Source organism: Haemaphysalis longicornis, unplaced genomic scaffold, assembly GCF_048455015.1.
Source record: "Haemaphysalis longicornis isolate Haplotype H1 unplaced genomic scaffold, Haemaphysalis longicornis Haplotype H1 scaffold_12, whole genome shotgun sequence".
Taxonomy (NCBI): Eukaryota; Metazoa; Arthropoda; class Arachnida; order Ixodida; family Ixodidae; genus Haemaphysalis; species Haemaphysalis longicornis.
Genome location: NW_027526225.1, coordinates 111427509 through 111449863, shown reverse-complemented (window position 1 = coordinate 111449863; position 22355 = coordinate 111427509). Strand labels below are relative to the sequence as shown.

Genomic DNA, 22355 nt, shown 5'->3' with positions numbered 1-22355 from the left:
ACAGAAAGTGCCCACACTTCTAGCACTCCACTGTAGTTACTAGTGTCACTAGTTGCGACATTAAATGAGGAAGTTAGGGTATCCTTTATTGATTATGATGAGAAAGAGCGCTTAAATGGAGGCAAAGAAAGAAATTCACAAATACATCAGTGCTTGTGTTTATGAATTCCTGTCCTTGTCCTCGTGTAAGTGCGGTTTTTCGTCATATACTAACTAGCCAAAGTTCGAACTTTCAAACTAGATCAAGCTTTCGTTAGATATCTTAGTTGTTCTGAAGAGGGGTGAATGTGGAATGAAGAACCGAAGTTATGGTAAAGGGGGCAAGTCGGCCAACTGTGCAGTGGGTGAGGAGGGTGATGTGGGATAGGGGATAGGCATCACACAGGCAGGGGATAGGCAGATAACACAGGGAACTGTATGCCACTCTTCTTCACTAGCACTAATTTCAGGTTGCAGCGAAAGAACGACCCCATTAGCCACAGTGGCAAACTTGGAGGAGCACTCTAAACGCGATCTTTTAGTACATTTCACGCAATAGGGTGCAACGAATACTATTTCAGTGCGCTTAACAATTAACTGCCTTAACTCTAGGCATTAGAAACCGATATAGCCACACTGTACGCAATACAGGTAAATAACTTTATTGCGCTTGTGCGTGCATCACAAAACAGGAGTCAACAGTCATGTATGGGCAGACGTCATGAGGGAACACTATCACTTCCACGGTTGTTCATCTCGAAATGCTTTGTAAATATGACTTCAGCAAATTACAAGGTATGCAGTAATCTCTATCAGTGCTACATTTCGTCGGACTTTATGTCCACAGGAACATTGGACAGATCTCGCAAATGGAAGAACGGGTGTACGGAAGAACTGCTGGTAGGAACAGTACGTGAAGTGATACCCGTTAGAGTTTTCTCGGGAAGCACAGAAAATGTGACAAAGTTGCTGCTAGTGTGTCTCAGTGACACCTGTAACATCCACACAATACGAATGCGACAAATTATGCAGCAACATTTCAATAACACTCAGATTCATTTGTAGGTTGTGTATAGTTGAATCAGAAACCAAACTAATCGGAGCATAGTAAACATAAATGTTAAACAGTTATATATAAATATTGTTTAGATAGTAAACAGTTACATATAAATATTGTTTTCATAGTAAGGACATAATACAGTAACAATGCCACTTGAATTTCATGTGGGATACGGAGTACACGAACATTTTTTTATTTAGCAGCGACAGTTAACGTAGGTTTTGCCAACATTGCTGGTTATTGCACTCGTGCTATCGCTTTTGTCACTTTGTCTTCCGTTGGCTACACAAATGTTCCTAACCACCTTCCTGGTTTACGAGGGCATTCACCACATTTTACTGCTTGCATCGTTGTCAACTACAGTTCATTTCAGCAGGTAAAGAAAATGAGTCTGGACCCCGGCGAGAGTATACCATACCAGTACCAGGATGTATGGAATACCATACTCCTATCCAGAATCAGAACAGAGCGGCATTACTTTTTCAACCATAAAGCTTCGTGCGCTTGCTTTAACAATTCATAATCAACATGGCATAGTGTAGACACAATTTGCTAGAAAATCCACAATCCAAAAGACGATACACCGTGCTATTCTGCATGTACAATATACGGCAAATGAAGCATGAACATGAAAATATGGATCAGAACATGCAATTAGCGCGATTTCTTTCCATACAAGTCAAAATGATGCGTGGCTTGGTTACAAAAACAAAGCCCGGAAAGGTGGTTTTCCGAATATACCACTAGCGCGCCATTATTAGACCGCGACGAACAGTATTTTTCAATTTCGCGCGTTCTGATTCATATTTTCGTGTTTGCGTTTCATTTGCCGCATACTGTACATTTAAACAATGCAAAGCAATGCACTGAGCATAAATACAATAATGTTATAAACGTCGCAGTCCAAAAACCGCCACCACCACCATGAAAGTATTGTGCGTCTGCTATCTTGTTGTGCACTATTTCATGCACCTTCTTCCTAGTATTCAATAGAAACAACCACCTTTCCCCTGCTTCGTCGTCTATTGAAGCAGGTAGGGCACTAAAATATTTCTATAGTAGAAGTTCACATACGGAACTTTCAACAAGCCTAGCAGCCTGGCCGCCAACAAATCTCAAAATACATCAGCTGTTGCAGGTAGAAAAGTAACATTGCTTAAAATATCCTTTGCAGTAATAGAGGGGTGTAAATAAATTCTGACTCCTTCGTATCTGCAACGCCGTGCTTTTTCTGCCGCTGCCGTTGTTTAAAAACCATGGCGCTGTAACAAGGTTAGTTGTTAAGAAGCATTCACTGCATATTTTTCATAACACCAAAAACTGCTCTTTTTACAAGAGCGTTTCCGAGTGAGTACCAACAGTTGCATACGCCTATGTTAGTCTATGTACAAGTCTATAAGGTAATGCGACACACGTCAACTTTAAAAACAGCACAAACATAAGGAGACAAAAATATAGCATAAAAACGCACGTCGTCAATTGTAAATACAATTGTAAAACACTAATGTAAAATCTCAACAAGGCTATTGAAAAATGGAAGTTCAGCAATCGCGTCTCTGGCAGCGAGATCATTGATCAGGCATTTCAGTTCAGTCAATCAACCGAACACTTCGCACAATAAGCCTTGGTCCGCCCGACACTAAACAAGCAGTAATAAAAAGTGTCAAAACGCCCAAACGCTTATGGTTAGGCCGCCTATACAGCCAATTTAAATAATTTAAAATGCTTAGGTACGTACTTCAGCACTGCTAGGCAGCTAGTTATTTTCTTTACTTAGTGCGAATACAATCACATTTTCCTTTCGGTTTTCGAACGTTAGGTGCGGTCACTGAGTCTAGAATTTTTCAGAAAGCACTTTTTCAGCGCGATCGAGCAGTATATCAACGTGCTTCCTCTGGAACGTCAATGCCGGCCTGATGCGAAAGCTACGATCTCCACAGCCTCCGCAGTGGACTCCCTTGCGGTGCATTTCTGCGATAAATTTGTTGCGATCTTGCTCGGTGGGCAGGTCAACAGCACAGAAGGTTCCCCTTCCCCGGACATTGAAGAACATACTCGGATAACGCTTACTGATCTCCTTAAGGCCCTTCTGCATGTATTCACCCGTGTCCCGAACGTTGTCCAGGAGTTTTTCGTTGTTGACCACCTTGAGAACCTCCTCAATGAGCAGCAACTTGGTGGGGTCGCCAACCCAGGTGTTAAATATGCGGTAGCTCTCTTTGGGGCGAACGTGCGACTTGTAGAAGTAGCCACCCGTGAGCATTTTCTTGCTGAAGGTTACGACGTCTGGCGAGGTGTCCAAGCCCCAGTGCTGGTGGGCCCAGAACTTGCCGGTGGGGCCACATCCAGTCTGTACTTCGTCGCAGATGAACAGGACGTCGTTTTTAGAGGCCAAGGCGTAAAGCTTCCGGAAGAAGTCATCGGAGGCATGTCGGTCGCCACCTTCGGCTTGAATTGGCTCCACGACGAGACCTGCCACAGGGACACCCTTCTTGGCGTACTCGTGGAAGAGCTCTTCAACATGTGCTAAGCTCTTCTCATCCTCTTTCCTGTTCTCGGACTCGAACTCTTCGAGTGGGTACTTGTACTCGGGAAAGTGAGCAATGGGCCAGTCGAAGGAGGGCACGTCCAACTTGTGGATCGCCTTCGAGTGCGTGGTGCTGAGGGCGCCGAAAGTGCGGCCGTGGAAAGCACCGTCGAAAGACAGCAGCGACAGCCGGGGGCTGCCAGGGGGGACGTTGTACTTGCAAGTGCGCAGTTCCTCGGCCGTCGGCGGCTTGCCGTCGCGGTGCTTTGCCACGTGCCGGATGAAGACGGCCTTGTACGCGTTCTCGTTCGAGCACGAGCCGCACGCCATAGTCTGCACTTCCGAGAGCCCCTCGGGGGCTACGGAGAGGAGCGCATTCTTCAGACGAGACACCAAGTCGGCGGGGGGCAGGACCCCCATCGCGGGCCGGTTCACGAAAGTGGCCACGTTCCGGGGGTCGCTGACCGCGGCCACCATCGCGGGGTGGTTGTAGCCGAGCGGCAGCGACGAGATCTGCGTGTAGACGTCGAGGAAAGTGTTGCCGTCCACATCGACCATGTAGTTGCCGGCCGACTTGGAGTAGTCGACGAAGAGCTGCACGGCGCCCGCATTCTGGATGGCGTTGAGCTCGCTCTTCAGGGCGTCCGATTTGGGCCCGGGAAACGTGGACGTCACGATCCGGGGCTCCGAGGGTTCGGCGACAGCGGACCCGGAGTGCTGCCGCGCGCAGCGCGCAGCCAATGCGCGCAGCGGAAAAAGAGCGCCGGCGCCTCGAAGCATCTTTTTGGAGTCGCCGCGCTGTGGGGGAAAGCCTGGTCGGGTGGTTTTATCTCCGCTGCCGAACGCCCGCGATCACTGACACAAACCTCGCTTCCGAAAATTGCCCCCGCTGTGCTTTGCCGCTCTGCTCCGACTGCCGCCCACTCTCCGCTTATAATTGCTGTACGCGCGCGCGCACGCCGTCGCGGCGTAGTCGACCGTCAAGGACGTCCGCTCGTTGTGGCCTAGCGCTGCCGTCGCGAGGGTCGGTCGCGGGCTCTCCGCTTCCATGTGTGCGCGGCTCGTGTTTCATGCCGCAAGCGGACCACGGCCGTTTCAATCAACGCCCTTCCGACAGTGCAAGGACTGCCGTAGAGTAATATCGCGTATCTAGGGCATGGTTATCAAATACGCGACCCGTCAGGAGACTAGCTGCCTTTATCGTGCGGTCATAGTTATTCTCAAGTGCCTTAGCAGTTACGTTTGAGCTGGAGTTTATTCTTTGATAAACGCATTTCGTCGCAGCGAGTTGACAAGCGTTATTGACGTACTTTCAAAATTTTGTTAGCATTCAATTGGTTCTGCAGCGTCTTCCCTAATCAATAAGCTTCCTGCCACGGCCAATAATTGGGCCTAAGTGCTCCCATAACAGACGAAATAGGATTATAGGGTGTTATGTGTCGTGCGGAAAAGCCAACTCAAACGTGAAAGCCTTGCGATGAAGCTCAAAATTTCGCGTGTCGAGCGGCAGAGCCAACTTTTGTAGTGTCACTCAAAAAAAAATTTGTTATTCAGTCTCCCCCCATTTTATGGTCAGTTGCTTATTTTTATCTTTTCCAACACAAATTCGTTGGGCAGACTCGTTTACATTAATTGATTTAAGCCAGATTTCAAAACATTAGCTGTCTGGTACAGCTAACTGCATGCTTGCTGGCTGGCTGGCATGCTAGGGAGCTGGGGACGGATGTGCGGACTCCATCATATGGCACTGGACAACTACATAATCCAATTTCAGTGTTGGTAGGGGATCTCAGGCCACAGTACTGGCCGCAGCGGGAAGTTTATCGATCAGGCAAGACGCCGATAAACCCTCGTTACTCCGAATTTCCCGCGATAGGAAACTAGCTTCATTATAAGATATGCTTCGTTAAGGGCGAATTTTAAGTTATGGCGCGACTTCGCCATAACGGGTTTCCAATTTATGTACCATAGTTGCCTTTGAAAGAACGTCCTGATACCGACCCTGTGAGAGCAAGACGTAATTCTAAAAAAATCACGCTAAAAGTGCCTTACAAAAATTTATCTTTTTTGCTTACAGTACTTTATCGAAAAAAAAACTGTACGTTTTTCAGCGTATTGATTGTTACACGTGATTTAGAGAAAGCCTCGAACGAGCTCTGCAAATACGCGCCTCCACTTTTGTTTTACGGCATCCACGGTTTCATTGAGAAGTTCGGCTCAAGAAGCCGCTGAAATTTGTATTTCTTTTACAGCTGATTTGGCGGCACGCTTATTTCTTCAAATAACAGAGTTGTAATGTTTTGTTTTTAGAGCTTTTATGGAGCTGTATTTAAGTGTGAATATATAGGCCCGTTTGAAAATATGTTCATGCTTCATAGGATCATTTCTATATATGCCTCTCGTCTGCATTCGTGACCAGAACGGGGAAGCGGTATTTTGGAACACGCATTGGCGTTTATCAAATATAAAAAAAAAAAACGGAGAAAAACAATCCGACGGAAACGGAGGAAAAAAGCACCGCTTGTTGTCGACCGGAAACCAAAAAACACATGACCTGTATTTTGATCTTTCAATTGCTGTTGAATTAAGTTTATTGGAGCTGAAAAAAAATATGACAAAGATTTAAACAGCCTTCACTGTCTCTTTATGTACATTTAGACGACTTAAAAAGAAATATAATGTTCCTCATTAGGCTGTAAGCACAGGTGTGGGGATCTGATTAAAAATATTTGGCCATACAGGGCCGAAGATCCGTGACATATCGTAATGTGTTCGCGTTTCTTGAGAAGGTGTAGTCGGTCGCACCATTCGCTGTGGAGGTCGTAGACCAGAGAGTTATCACCTATATCGTGCTAAACGCCACCGGATGTGGGACAATCTCGCAGATGTTGTTGATGCGCCCGTTCTAGGAACTGCATTTTGTGAGCAAAAAAAGAAAAACACGGTTCGGGGTCGCTTCCAAGTGCAATGCAAAAATGTGAAGCGTTCGCGCTTCAAACAACAGCTTAGAGTTGCAGAGGGAGGCTCAGCATTTAGACCGCATCGGCAATTTCATCTTGCGTTCACGAAAAGGCCGCATTTTTTGCATCGTCCTTAGATTAGAAATTGGAAACAGCTGAGACCTAAAAAAAGACACCGCAGCATCGTGCTCAAAGCCGAAGTGTCTCAACCACTGCACGCACAAGAGGCTAATTAAAGGCATGCATATTTATCTGAATGTTTAACCAAGTGATGCACACCATCACAAAGTTCGTGTCGGAGTTGCCAATAGTTTCAAAATGAAGTCGTGTGACGCCTTTTGCATTGCAACTGTATTTGAGTTGCACTTTAGTTAGTTCATCACTTGACAATTCGGCGTAAGAGAAAGAATAGTGAAGGGCTAAGACCCACATTGCGTTTTCATATGGGGTTTCATGCATAAGAACAAGTGTCTTCATCGTGTAGTGTATATACGACCCCCTACACTAATGAGGCTGAGTTTGTGCTGCCAAAAACAAGGAATTCAAGGGGCCAAAAGACGAAATGCAAGTTTTTTTTTCCTCATTAAAAAGAATGTTTCGTCCTGATTGCAATGATACCAATTTTATCACAAATTTCAAACAAGTAATCGAGACATTAACGAAAACATATGAAGCAGAGGCGGCTCCCCAGCTCCTATTTACGGCGACTTTTAAAGCGAAACTATACTCGGTGACAACTTAAGAACGGCACCGGAAGTTGCCGCTGTGCCTTATCACCGTAGCCGGATGTTTCTCCGCGCGGCGCAAGTAGGGCGTTACTGGGAATATTTTGAACCTGGCGTGAGCCGTTCCCGTGATATTTTGTACTTAATATGCTTATAAACGACTCCAGTGACGACAAACAAACGTTCGTGAGACAAGGCAGACGATATCACTCATTCATAGCAAACCCCTTTCAAAACGCGCGCGCACTGACGTCACGGGTCCGGCGCTTTGGCGGAGTGATACACTACATGAGGTGGTGCCGTTCTTGAGTTGTAACCGAGTATAATGCATTTCTTCATAGACCAGTTGGTCGACCGAAACGCTCTGACAAGATCTCTGGACACAAGGCGCGGGCGTAAAACCGGAATTCCATTGTGTCGTAACGGCTACTTGAAATTACGGGAAAAGGAACGGGTCTAGGTAAGACAATGCACGCATCGGTCATGGCGAAGGAGTACAGTAGTGTACCTTGTATCTCATAAACCACGTATCGGTATACATTCACATCGTTCGTAAATGCGTTTACTTAGTGCGCAAAAAAAATCGTCACATGGGTTCGTTCTTCGTTTATGAATTTGGTCTCTCAAGGTTTGATGATCGATAGAACGCACTTTCAGAGAGTGTTGGACGGACTTTTGACGTCATAAAGCCTTCGTGCTTCTCTCAACTTTCTTTCGGAAAGGACGGTAAAGTTTTTTTTATGACGTCACAGAATCTCGTTTGTTGTGATTGGCGGCGCCGAACTGTGCCACCGCCCAGAAACATGACTGGGGCCTCTAGTATAACTCTTGATCGTATAACGCTTGAATAGGAAAGCGCAGTTTAAGCACCGATAAAAATGTCTTCAGTGCTGGCCCATAGTGGGTCACTCCTGCCTATATAATACGTCAATGTGGCGAAAAAAATGGGAAGTGTTTGCATATTTATTGCATGGTTTCAGTTAAAAAAAAAAAAAAAGTCTGAATTGTGACTGGAATGGGGCTGAGTGAGTTACCAAAGGCTAGTTATCTCAAACTCAACGAAGTTGTTTTGCCCTCGCGGCACCCTTAACAATGTACATACAGGTTCGGGCTAATGGGTGTTCCGTATAGCGATCCTTTGAGCACGGGTTCCAACGAGGTTGAAACGAGAGTGACGTGCGCAGGGTGCCTTTCCCCCTGTCCTCGTTGAAATTATGCGCCCGACAAATCACAAGTCGGCTGCGTATCCGGTCTTTTGTTTTATGTCAACAGAGCCTTTAAATTTTACGAACAAACGAATACTACAGGCGGGCGAGGTATATGCAGACGAGAGCAAAGCTTGCACACGGCCGCATGCAGCAGAAAAGAGAAACGGTGACATCTGGAATGCACTTCTTTGTTTGTCTATGCCACATATGTTCTTTGCTTTAGCGCTATTTTGTACAAAAATAAGCTGCATTATTTTGTTTTCACGGCAGTAAACACCGATGAAAGGACCCATTGCTCGTTTATTTTTACTTAGGTAATCCCTGTACGTTAACCCTGTACGCTAGCGCCCTTCGAAGTGCGCGCGGTAACCGAACCACCGATTCCGGTATGCGCTTGCAGCTGCTGCAGAAAAACGACTCGTTTACAAAAACATTCCTTTCTGCGTCGACAGCGGCAAGCTGTTGCTCTGGCCCCGCCGGGATCATTTACATTTTCACCCTACATTTACATTTCCGCTGTAGCATGGGCTTTGAAATTACGATCATCTGCCTAGACTACAGAAACGATAAGCTATATAGGGGTATTCCGCACGTCTTACTGCATTTGAAGTAATTAGGAAAAAAAGCATTGAACTGATTGAATTAAGAAACACGAATGATCGTCGCCCACGCGCGATGAGTCCAAATATCTAAAGCTTAATTGATCTACAACTCTCGAACTCTATATCTGCACATCACCACTGATATATCCTGCATTCCTTCCAAATTAAAACTCGGTTTTACAGTGGATCTACGAAGAGGGCAAAATACGTGCGCGTGACGTTTGGAAGCATTTGTATTAGCTTTAAATGCTTTAAGCATTTTTATGTCGTTTGAGGTGTCACACTGTCGCCGCATAATAAAATGCTAATAATAAAAAGTACTGGGACCTTTATGCGGTGCTAGCAGACTTCATAAAATGCCACCGGAAAAACGTCTTCTTAACTATGCATTTGCCTATTTTAATGAAGTCGATTTAAAAAAAAAAACTCAGTGTATTGCGCTGCGTAGGCGTACGTGGAGTTTTATGGATGCATTATAATTAAAGACAAACGCTCGAAGACCTTCATTAATCGGACTCCGTATATAGCGCTAAAATGTCTTTCCAACAATGCATTTGTTCACAGTTGTGAAGACGACTTTATGGGTGTTCGGTGTTTTTAGGTACCTATACACGAAAAGCGTGGACACGCAGTGGTTAAGGAAGACTAGAAGGCTAGCGATGAAATATGGAAAGAACAGTGGAGAATCCAAAACAGCCAAGGTAACCAAAAATGAGGCGAGGTAGATAGAAAGGAATAAATGGCGAGAAAAAATGGAAGCTAAATCTTCGTTAGAGATGTACAGGGCTGAGAAATTAGACATCAGAAAGGAGAATTTCTTCGATAATTCCAAAGGCCCTGCTTTGCTTTTTGAGGCTACAGCAGGTTTCTTTCGAACTAAGAGCTTTGTGGGGAAGAATACACGAAATGAGGGGGTATGCGTGGTCTGCGGAAAAGAAACAGAAACTATGCGGCACATAGTGTTAGAATGCGAGGGTATCCATCCAAATCTACATGAGGGAAATATTCGGCTTCCAGAAGCCCTAGGATTTAAGGGAAGCACAGAAGGAGTTAACTTCAAGGCTGTCGAGGTGACGAAAAGATATGAATGCTGGTGGACGAAAAGCAGAGAGGGGAATGTTACCTAGGACAGCTACCACCTGTAACGGAAAAAATAAGAATTTTCTGCCTAATAAGTTTTTTTGTGGCTGCCCTAAGAGCTGCAGCGCTAGTATTAAACGAACATTGTAAAACGCAAGTATGTTAGTTTCTTTTTAGTTTTTTTTTTGGTAAGGTGACGCGTCATCACCCCGCTACAAATGGGGATACCACTATCAATCATCATCATCATCAGAATCGGTGTATTATCGAAGCGGATTATGCATTTATCCGGGAATTCATATGAATTTTACGCACTTTTAAGAGCGGAGCACTTTAGGGGCCTGGCTGGTCGTTGTAGCTCGTCCGCGGTCACGGTGTTACGCGGCGTTACGCACCCAGAGTCACGCGGTGGCACGCACCCAAACAGAGGCTTCGAAAAGACACTCGCTTGTCCCTCGATTCAGCCTGCCGGCCAAGAGTTACGAGGACGCTTGAACAAGAGGTTTATATTTGCAGAACCGTTCGAAATTCCTGGAACCGCTGGGACTGGTAATACGCACACGGCCCAATTATCTAGCGGCAAAAAATAAGTACTTAACCAGCAGCTCCCGCGATCATTCAGTTAGAAATGCTCGTTTGGTTGATTTTTACGATAGTAAGCGAAAAAAAAAAAAATTCCCCCGCATTTCCCCGAGGGGGAGAATGTGAAAGTGCGAATGCACGGTTGTCGGCCCGCTTGCGGCGCTTGCGCTCGGCCCCCGCAGCCCACCGCCTCGCCGCCTTCTCTTCCATCTCTTCCATCGGGTTTGTAGTATCACGTGTACACCACGCAGTTATCAAGCCGCTATAACGCCGCTGAGTCGCCAACGCACGCCGCTGACGACGTAGTTTGAATGCGTTAAAGATATAAGGCGCGTCACTGACACTGATATCAGCGTCGCCTCCGTGGCTTGGTCGGTAGAGCGTCGCGCTGCGGCCGCAAAGTCCGCGGATCGAAACCTGGCGCCGGATGCTGTTTCTTTATAGAGGAGCACTGCGGACGCCGCCGCCGACGCCGGCGGTGGATGGTTTGGGGTCGCTTATAAAGTGCACTTAAAAGTGGCCACCATCGCTGATACCAACACCCATGGAGGAAGTGCCAACACCACTACTACCGAAGAGACAGCCATAGCCCTCGCCGCCACCACAGCACCTACCGGCTGTAACCATCCTTACCGACTCACAGCAAGCTTGCCGGAACTTTCTGACTGGATGCACTTCACCTCCCATCCTCAAGCTTCTAAAGACAATACAGACCCTGCCCTACATCCAAATTGTATGGACCCAAGGTCATGCCTCACTCCCAGGGAATGAGGCGGCGCACGCCGCTGGGCATTCCCATCGGGGGCGGGCGACTTGGCAGCACCTTCCCGTTCCCAGTCGCTACCCCGATATACTGCACCACTACCGTCAGAGCCGCCGCCGTTACCCACCCCCTCATCCCTCCCTCAACTCTTGCGACGCTCGAATATGGCTCAGACTCCAGACGGAAACATATTTTAATACCCCTGTTCTTCACCATATATCCCCCACTACTGCCCTACCTGCCATACTCCCAATACGACTTACCATATTGTGTGGGCATGCGCCGACCACCCGAACCACCTTCCTTCCTCCACCCCGGAGCAGTGGGAGTGCGCATAGGCGTGCGCACAGGGGGGGCAGGGGGGGCGGCCGCCCCCCCTAATCATCTGAAGGGGGCGCCAAATTTGCCCCATGCCTTGCCGATGTAACACATGAAAGTAAAATTTCTGCTCAGAAATATTTTGTGTGTGTTGCAATTCCATCACATTGAAATAAAAATTTTATATAACCATCCCTCTTTGCACTGCGTTCGCACCGCAAGGCCTTCAGTGAGAAGAGGTCGGGAGTTGCTCTGGGGGGGGGGCGCAGCGGTAAGACTCTGCCCCCCCCAAATTGAGAACTCTGCGCACGCCTATGGGAGTGCGGGCTGACCAGCTCTCAGCTCGGGACTCAGGAACAGGCTAGAGCAGCAGCAGTCGCTCGCGGCTTTCTGAACTGAGAAGAGGCCACCCATCCTTTTTTCTTTTCTTTTTGTCGGCTCAAATACAAACGTTTTTCCACGACCACCACCACGGAAGAAAACAAAATGATGCTTTCAAAACTGCACAGTAAGGCTCCGGAACGTGTGAGATGAGATGAAAGCAAGCACAAAAAAAAAAAAAAAAAACAGAACTCCCGCTAGTGCTGTTCCAGGCAGAGGGTGCGGGAGCACTGCGAAGGCGAAAAAATTGAGTTGCATTGGGCAAACCTCTGCTCAATTCATAAAGAGAGGAGTGAGACTGGGAGGGGAAAAAGTGAGAGATGGTAGCAAAGAGCGGCTAACGACGCCACAGCCCCTCTGTGGGCTCACGTACTGCTCCGCACTTCACAGTTTTCACGACGAGTGGAACTGCTTCAATTTTTTTCAAAGGCCGTAATACCCCTGTCACACGGAAAATCTGATGCCATTAAAAGTGAATGACATCAGCTGTTAATGACATTCGGTTCAGCCGTGCGGGTGTACACCTGCCTACACGGCGAAACAAATGTCATTTCATTGTGATAGCGGTGACGATTAGCGAGGTCGCGAAACCGCAAAATTACATTTCAAGCGCATCAGAATGTTTTCACGCATAATATTTCTTAAAAGCACAACAAAGCATTATTTTTAAAAAATAAAAATAAGAAAATAACTGGTTTAGGTGACATCGGTAGACATCAGAAGCCGAAACAAGTCCGCAAAAAAGCCATATTAGGGTAGCGCGCACACTGGGGACGAGATTTTTTTTTGTTAGTACTTGTTTGTCTTTCTTGATTTGAACAAGAACACGAAGAGGAAGACATAAATTTACTGTCAGTTTTTAGAAACAGTATTCTTTGGTTTATTACTGAATTTTCTTGTCTAGTGACGCGCCACTGCTGTCGAGGCTAGTCATTTGGCCGCTAACCGAGGTCCGGGACCTCAGTTAGCCGTGGTTAGCCGCTAAATGTCATTTGCATCAAATGTCGTTCGGTATTCTCGTGTAGCGCCGAATTAATGACATTTGGAGCGAATGACATTTGCTCTAAATGTCATTAGATCTGCTTTACTTTAAATCCGCTTTACCGGAAATTTTGACGGTCCGCCCCATTTATTTTCTATTTCTAAGACACCTGCAAACGCCTGAAAAATTTGGTGTTCGTAAGCCGCGCGAGGTCACGGAGCTATAAGACTCCGTGTTCGCCCTTGCATTTCGCTCTTGCGTGTAGCTCGTGCTACAAGTGTTTGTGTGTAGGAAACGAGGCGGCAAGAGTGGCTGCGAAGTTGGATCAAAACAAGCCGGTGCTCGGTTGCCGGGGGGCGGTGGCACCGACCTCGATGTCTCGGTCGGTCGGCCGGTCACAGGTCTGATCCCCGGCAAACCAACCACGCTTCGAACGTTGGCGGTGGACGAAATAAAATGAGGTGCATGTCTTTTGGCTGGGTGGCCCTATAACGTCCACCTTGGTCTCCTGAAAATTTACTCTTTCCCCGAAGTCAAATAATGTAGGTGGGGTGATTGTCTTGCTGAAATACCTAGCCACGACCACAATCCTGTTTTTAGTCATGTGAGGACGAAAATGTTCTCATCAATGATTTACTCGTGACACTAGGGGGTCGACGCCATGAGCAGATCAATTTTGCCAGCGATATATATATATATCACACAGAAATAAGGGTTGGCAGTCAAGAAAACCTCGGAAAGCAAAGGGGAGGTTGTGGTTCGTCATTGAAACAGATAAAGAATTTGGAAAGAAAGAAGGAAAGCGGAGAAAAAATGCCCGCCAGGTGGGATCCTAACCCACGACCTCCGGTATTCTGGAGGTCGTGGGTTCGGATCCCACCTGGCGGGCATTTTTTCTCCGCTTTCTTTCTTTCTTTCCAAATTCTTATCTGTTTCAATGACCTACCACAACCTCCCCTTTGCTTTCCGAGGTTTTCTTGACTGCCAACCCTTATTTCTGTGTTATTTCTACGAGCCCCTCATTTCCTATTCTGATTCGCTACACACACGCACACACGCACGCACACGCACGCACGCACACGCACGCACGCACACACACACACACACGCACGCACGCACGCACGCACGCACGCACGCACGCGCGCACGCACGCACACACACACGCACGCCTGCACGCACGCACGCACACGCACACACACACACGCACACGCACACGCACTTACACACACACACACATCCGCCCATTTAGCGCATGCTGTTGGGCACTGCGAAGGACGCGCTGTTCCCCGTGTGTGTATTCTATGGCCATGCGCACTTAACGGGATGATCGTACGCTTTGTGAACGTCCATGCCCAGCACAGAGCGAACACGGTGGGATCGGCCGTCAATAAGGATAATCTCGGAGAGGTCGCTCAGACCATCCTCTGCACCAAGGTCGGGACGAAATCCAATTTGGCATGGGTGGTATAGATGGTGCTCGTCGAACCACCACTGAAGGCATGTGGCAATCATCCGTTCCAACAACTTCCAAATGGTCGCCGTGAGTGCTATTGGTTGGAGGTTGCGGATATCTGTACTCGGTTTACCGGGTTTCGGGATAGTGATAATAGATAGATAGATAGAAACTTTATTGTTCATGGGATGGTGGGGCGAATCAGCCGCCTCGACCCAAGCAGCCGCTGAGAGCCCTGATGATGTGGGCCTCCAGTTACAGTTGTTGTTGGAGACTCACCGCAACAGCCAGCCACTCTCCGGTGTAATTGTGTGGTTGGGTAGGGTTGTGGGGGCGCTCCCACAGAATGTGGTCCTGGGTAGGGGTAATAAGGCAGTGCGGACAGAGTGGGACAGGGGTGTCTGGCGTGCGTTGGAACAGATGGAGCCGAGTGGGTGTGTGCAGTTGCGCCTGCCGAATGACTACTTGCTCGCGACGGGTAAGCCCGGAATGGAGGGGAGGGAACGTGCGGCGTATGCTTAGAATGTCTGCTAAGGTGGGGAGCGGAGGGGGAGGACAAGGATTTGTGTCGCGAGCGTCGACAGGGGCCCGGAGGAGAGCTTCGGGCAAACATGGATCCCTGGTCACGCAGGCGTTGCAGGGAACGAACGCGGATAGTGATAACATCCGCTTGAAGCCAGGCCGGGGGGATCGTATACACGTGAGCCAAGCCCGGTTGTACGCCTGTAGGAGTCCCTCCAGAGAAGAATCGTCGAGGTTCTTGAAATATTCAAATGTTACTCCGTCAGGGCCGGGAGCTTTGCGGAGTGCAGCCGCGGTTAGTTCCGCAATTGTAAATGGTAAGAGTATACCCTCGGTTGCTGCTTCCGATGGTGGCGTACTAGCACCGGGCGGATTTCCTCATACCTACGAAACCGCACCTTCTCCATCCGTCTCAACGGATCTCCCATATGTTCCTTACGGTATGGTCTGTTCACCAGGACCTTCACGTCCAAAGTGTCCGCCCGCAACAAGCTCTAGATGAAACCAATTCTTGGTGCAGGCATCTTGGCCTCACGCTCTCGCCTAACAAAACAGCCCTTCTCACCGTGGCCAACGCTGGGGGCCGTCGGCGCTTGGCAACCTCCCCTATCCGTCTTTCGGTTCAAGGCACGCCTATACCAACAGCATCTACCCCATGGTTGTTGGGCTTGGATATTACGGCCACCGGTTCCGCAAAACCTTGCATTCGCTCTGCAACGCATCAAGCTTCACAATCGCTACATCTGTTCCGTCGCACGTCTCAAAAAGCCGGCAGTGCGGCCTCCAAGATGGCCCGCATGCTTTTTCGAGCAATTCTTCAGCCTCGCATAGTTTATCAAGCGCAATTCCACTTTCTTACAAAGCCAGACTGGGCACTACTCGAATCAATAAACAATTCGGCTATGCGAGCTATAACTGGTCTTCCAGCCCTCACCCCCGTCTCTATTCTCCAACAGGAAGCACAGCTCAACACGTTTGATGAGCTAGTGCATCAGCGTTGACAAGCCCGTGTCCGAAAACAAGCCCTTGACCCAGATTCCGCCGCTTTTGCAGCGAACATGATTGGTTCGCCAGCCCCACCGCTATCAAACACCAATATACGGCCCCCATTGAAGTTCCACCAATTAACAGATACACGACGTGTTGCCGTATTCATCCACGAACAGTTGGTGCTCCAATTCCGCCTTCTATGGACATTGCTAGCCCTTCCTCTACGCTGATGTTTGTCGACGCCAGTGCTTCCGATACCTTACTTCATAGCGCTCTACTCTGCCCGACTGTGGCTCCCGATCCAGTGACCTGCACTTACATAACAACGGAGAAGTGGCCATCAACGCAGGCAGAACTCCTTGCAGTGCGGGATGCTCTGCTACACACATCGTTGATAATCAACCACGCTTCACCACAGTGTACAATTTACACTGATTCGTCGGCAGCTGTACGAGAGCTTCGCAAAACTCTCACGTCCAACGAACTTCTGCTAGAAATCCAGAACATCGTGGACACTTACCCATGTCGTGTGCGCGTGTCATGGCGCAAACGGAATAGCCACCCCGCAATGCAGGCTGCAGATGCCGGAACACACCCCGTGCGTGTGCAACATCCAGCTCCTCTTGCACCTTTGTCAAATGGTGTTCGCCTTGCCAGTGAAAAAGAACGTCTACGGCGCACCGCGCGTGCTCTCATGCCCGCGTGCTGTCCCTGGCGGGTTGTCTCGCCAAGATGAGGTCCTGCTCAGACGTCTTCGCCTGGGAGTCGTCCTCACGCCGGCTGTGACGAGGCCCTGGCCACCTCAATACCATGCCCTGTTCAACTTCACGTGCCTCTTTTGCCCCGCTCCTGTTGACCAGGCTACAGCAGATCATTTGGTGTGGAGTTGCCCGCCCTGCACCACCTGCTGCCCACGCCCCGGACGTCCGCCAGATTTCATGGCGTGGGTACAAGGTCCACATCATGGCCCCTGCTCCGGTTCCTTCGGGAATCCGAAGTGTATCTGTACATAGTTTTCCACATGCTGAATAGCAAACTTCCGCAATAATAATAATAATAAAAAACATGGCAGAGGTATTCGCTCTGCAGTGGATACAAACAGGCAGGATGATGATGACGACGACGATGATGATGATTTACAAGATCGTGTTACGACACGTAACTATAGACTCGCTCGGCCGGATAGCTCTTCTCCTCAGCATGAGCCGCATAACCATTTTTTGCTTTGTGATGCGGCGCTTTTTTGGCTGGCCTCCAGCAGCGCGCAATCAGTTCTTTACAGTTGAAGGAGCCATTCAGGATTTCTATTTCGCTCACAGCATACTTCAATGTCTGACAGTGCCCAGCGGACGTAATGAGGCTTCGACCTCTGCTGTCCTATAGTTAATTCCCGCTTAAAAGTCATCACCCTCGGCTTGTTTTGGGAAATTTAAAGTCCCTGTCCTGGAAAAAAAAAAAAAGAAAATGCGAAACTTGCGCAAAGTCGTGCAAGGCTTGAACTACAGCGAAGCTCGAGGATTTCTTTTTATGTAAGCACTGATGGACACACTACAACGCATTGCTTTAGGTTTGAAATTGTTTACATGTTCCGTCGTCGCTTATTTTCACTGTGGTAGTAGTAGTCATCGTCATATCCATCTATATCGTTGTGTTCCTCGTGCATGAAGGGTGCGCACGGATCGTTTTTTTTTTTTTTTCGCAGGCTTTCACATTTCTCCCAAAGTGGAACGCCTCAGCACGCGCTAGAACCGGCGGCAACCGGCTATGCACGCGCAAGCCTGGACGACACGGGCGCTCCTCGCGAGGCGCGTGCTCACGTGCGCGGTAAGCGCCGGGAGTAACTGTGACCAGGGAATTTCTGATGACGCCGCGCACATTACGGCCAGCAACGACAGCTCCGCTGTATAAAAAGCTCGCGGACAAGGAAACCCTGATAATGGCGGTCTGTGTAGCCGTTCCCTTCCGAATTTCGGACACAGGTACGTGGGACAGTATCGCGGAAATTGCGATATTTATCCGCGACATTCGAGAAGGCCACACTACCGTACTTTTTCGATTCTAAGCACCCCCTATTCTAAGCAACATCAACTACTTTCGGAACAAAATTGAAAAAGGAAGTTTGCAAGCGAATCTAAGCTCCCCCTTTTCTAAGTAACGATCGCAAGGTGGGTTTCAGATGCGTGGAATGTCCGTACGACGATTATTCCAGGGCCGATGGACGTCCCGTCTACGTCCGTGGGACGTCCGGATTTAACACTTCCGTACGTCGAGTCGGACGTCTGAAATTGGATGTATTTTGGATGTTCAGTAAAAATTTCCAGAATCACATAAGGAGAAGAGTATATCCCTACAAGGAATATTACACCGCCTAAGACCAACGCAATACCGGGCAGACAGGCATACATGAACATAGTAAACTTGCTTCACATGTTTTGTTAGCGGTTCTCAATTCTTACATATCCTTCCACAAAGATATCATCGTTGGAGTCGGCGAGGCGCTTCATTAAAGTAAAAAAGTAAAAAAAAAATCGGCTTAGATTTAGAAATATCCAGATGAAACTTGCAATATACAAGTCAGGAAGTTGATGTACAAAATCTTTTTAATTAAAAAGTAAAGTAGCTTTTTCGTTTTTGCTTTTCTATTCAATATAATTAAGCCATTATTTTATGCTCCGTAGTAACTTTGTACGTCCACTGGCGGATGTCATTCGGACTTGTATATCCGCTTCTGGGTGTCAACTGTACGTCCGAAAGTGTACATCTAGATATGGACGTACAGTGGACGTACAGTGGACGTCCAAAGTGGGCATTGGATGTTCGGCTGTATTTCGGACGTCCCACGGTCGTCCGTGGTTGCTTGGGCGAGCTGACGTTGTGGCCAAGTCATTTATGGAGTTTTCATTTACAGATTACTTCAACGGAACAGAAGACGACCTACTGGGGGACACTGAGAGCGGCAGACCAAGAGGCACAACGGACTCGAATGGTAGTGGGGTTGACTGAGTATCATACGTAAGCAAAGGGTTAATAGTTTGTACCTATTTTTGGTTTGAATTTTTACCAAATAAAACATTATACCTTGCGCCCGTTTCGTCGAAATACGGCTGCGAGAAAAAGTGGTGCTGAAGGGGGGTAATTTGTTTTTTGAATCTAAGCACCCCCAGCAGTTTAGGAATCGCGAGCGTGGAAAAAAGGAGGTGCTTAGAATCGAGTAAATACGGTATATTGTAAAAGGCCGTGCGGGATGTCGGTGCGCATTGTACGCCGCATCTGTGAACACTTAACTTCGTACCCTTACAAATTACACCGGGAAGGAATTATATGCCTATGTGATTACAGACATGCACATCCTCGGCGCGTGATATTCACGGCACCCGTGACATCCGGACGAGCCCTCTTCGCCGCGTCAACACCGCGCAGGTTCCGTCGACTGCAGGGTCGGGCTGTTTTGCGCATTGTGGGCGACGCAAGCGGTCGTTTGTCCAGGCCGTCCCGTTATCGCTAACTGCCGCCGCTGAGCTTTCGGCGCATTTCCCATCCAGGAAGCGGCGCAACGCTCGAGCAAAACAAAATCAAACTAAACAGAAATACGTTGCTGGAGCACGTGTACACTGCGGGATGTGTGACCTGCGTCCAGCGTTGGGGGAGTTTCGTTGGGGGACAGGTGACACGCATGGTCGCTGACGTTGTGCTGACACGCACGGTCGCTGACTCAGGCGTTGTGCTTACGTGCCCAAGGACGAGGGTTCGATCCCGTCCGCGGCGGCCGCTTTTCTGGTGGAGGCGAAAAGCAAGAACACCCCTGTGTACGAGATTTCGGCGCACGTCAAAGAACCCCGGGTGGCCTAACTAATCCGGAGCCCTACACTACGGCGCGCCCCGTAGCCCAGATGTAGCTTCGGCGCGTTAAAACCCTACAGTCAACAATCAAGCAATCTTCTGAGTAGAGTGAGAAGGCGCCCTCACTTGACACTAATGCGCAGAGGGGGATCACCCCATCCCGCTCCTTAACCCTTTCTTCGAGGAGTGGCAAAACACGGCAGCATCGCGTTGTCGAAAGTATGCGGGGACCCGAAAGTTTCATTCCGAAAGTTTCGTTCCTGCGGATATACAATTTGTTCAAAAAAAAAAAAAAAAAAAAACCAAGCACAAGAGGGAGGGAAGCCTAGCAAAGCTGCCGCTCTGGCGGGATTTGCTACTTCGGGGTTTGTTGAATTGTAAGGACAGTGGCGCCATCTATTCGTAAAAGACAAAGGACACACACGATTGGTGGGTAGAGACAATGACGTTTCTAGTACGACGCGCAGGTGGCCGCCGAAGAGGGCGCGCGGCATCGTGCAATGTCGGAGGAGGGAGACGCCGCACGTGGCAGTGGAGAGGAGAAAAATTGGCCGCGTATCTGCTCCATTCGTTGCAAATGTCGACAAAAGACGGTAGACTCTGTCGATATTTGTAAAATAAGTGCCTCCCTTCGCTTTCCCGCTCACCTCTCCAGTGGTGAACCGAGCGCACGTGAGCGGGCGCTTCGTGAGGAGCACCCGGCGTCGGCCAGCTCAACCTTCGAGAACACTCTGCCAGCGTTCGCGGCGCGATACCTGGCGTGCTCTTCTCCTCACCAGCTCACGTGCGTCCACCCCTTAAGTGGGGAGCGTGGGACAGCTGGCGCTACACACGCAGAGTTCGCGAAGCCGGTTGCCGCCGGTTCTGACGCGGTCCACTTTGGACCGCGTCAGAACCGTCAGCACGCGGTCCAAGTGGACCGCGTGCTGACGCGGTCCACTTTGGGATACACGTGAAAACCTGCGAACGAAACGCTCCGGGCCTGCCAGGCATGGAGAACTTTCAGCGGCAAGTTAGGAAATTCTTGTGAGGCGCAAGAGCCTGGTCGCCGACGAAGGGAGAGGGGCCGCCGGCTCTGCTGTTTCTCTAGCCTCGCACCACTAGTACAAGCTGCGCCAAGTTTTTTTCTTTTTTCTTCAGTAGCAATAAAGGCCTTCTTTTATCGAAAAATTGGGGCCCCAGGGCTCTTTTTATTTGTTTGTGAAGGTCTTTTTCTATACGCTGAAAATCATTACCCTTGTTCTGTCTCTCGCCAAAAACAATAGTTTGCTGCAAAAAAAAAAAAAGAAAAGCTGGCCTGCGCAGGGATCGAACCTACGACCTTCGCGTTATTAGCACGACGCTCTAACCGACTGAGCTAGCAGGCCGGGACGAAGCTCCTTCGCTTCTGGGTCGGATCCAATTCAAACGAACAGTTTGTCGCATACTCGCGAGCAGACAGCGCGAACCACGCGTGTTAAAGTGAAATTGAAAGTGAAACTTGAAGTGAAAGTGAAACTGAAGTTCCGCAATGCTTTCCTCGTGCACTAAATTTCACGAGATGGCGATCGTGAAACACGATCGAGTGCCCCAAAAAAGCGCTCCAATTTCTATTCTCCCGAATGCGTTACCGGCTTTCGTAAATGTCTCAGTACCAAATGAAATACATTAGAACATATTACTAGAACCGCAGATGCATATATATTGGCACCGCACGTAAAAAACTTTATAATTATCATCGCTGCACCGATGACATCGGTGTCCCGTCATCACGCGTGAGCTGCTTCGTCGGTATAATCATAGCATAGAGTTAATTGGGTAAGCAACGTTTGTCTTCCTTGATTCGCCATATTGTAAATATAACCACCTAGGTATCACCGGTGCGTAGCGGCCCTTGGTCTATATTATTAAACCACAGATAAATTATTTTCTTTGAATATACTGAAAAACAGCGCGAAGTCGGAACGACGGAAAAGGCAAACACGGGCGCTGACTAACGACTGGCTTTTATTTATCGGGCAGGCAATAAATAGAAAAATACACGTGACGTTCTACTCGGCGTCATAAAATAAATAAACAGAACGACGAGTATTAAAAAATGGGAACACGATGAAGGATGATACACCGACGACCACGGCACCAAAAGGTAAATGCACTGAACTGGCTGCAACGTAAAGCCCCTGATCCGTCAAAATATTGAATCGCAGTGGGAAGCAGAGCCACAGAATGGGCGCGGACGCAGCGATTACCGTTCACAGTGATCACAGAAGCTTCATAAATTTCGCGCGTGCGCGTACGTGTTGCCGGTACTTTTCCAGTATCTGGGTCGCCTCAAATTGGGGTGAACAACCTGCCAAGGGCTTGCAGTGCTGCACACGATGGCTGCCTGCGGTAGGTGCTGCCG

General features: G+C 48.5%; 1 protein-coding gene and 1 non-coding gene across 2 annotated transcripts; both read right to left on the bottom strand.

Annotated features, from left to right (window-relative positions):
* Positions 1-625: 625 nt before the first annotated feature.
* Gabat (4-aminobutyrate aminotransferase) lies at positions 626-4527 on the bottom strand. Its single transcript, XM_077694129.1, has one exon. It carries the CDS (start codon positions 4344-4346, stop codon positions 2874-2876), a length of 1473 nt encoding a protein of 490 aa, XP_077550255.1. The 5' UTR covers positions 4347-4527; the 3' UTR covers positions 626-2873.
* A 16738-nt stretch (positions 4528-21265) lies between these two features.
* Positions 21266-21339, bottom strand: Trnai-aau (transfer RNA isoleucine (anticodon AAU)). The gene has a single exon. It is a non-coding gene; the product is annotated as a tRNA-Ile (tRNA).
* Between the last annotated feature and the right edge of the window lie 1016 nt (positions 21340-22355).

Bases quoted from the DNA above. Each gene is read 5' to 3' on its own strand.
- Gabat (XM_077694129.1), bottom strand. From the start codon at position 4,346: ATGCTTCGAGGCGCCGGCGCTCTTTTTCCGCTGCGCGCATTGGCTGCG.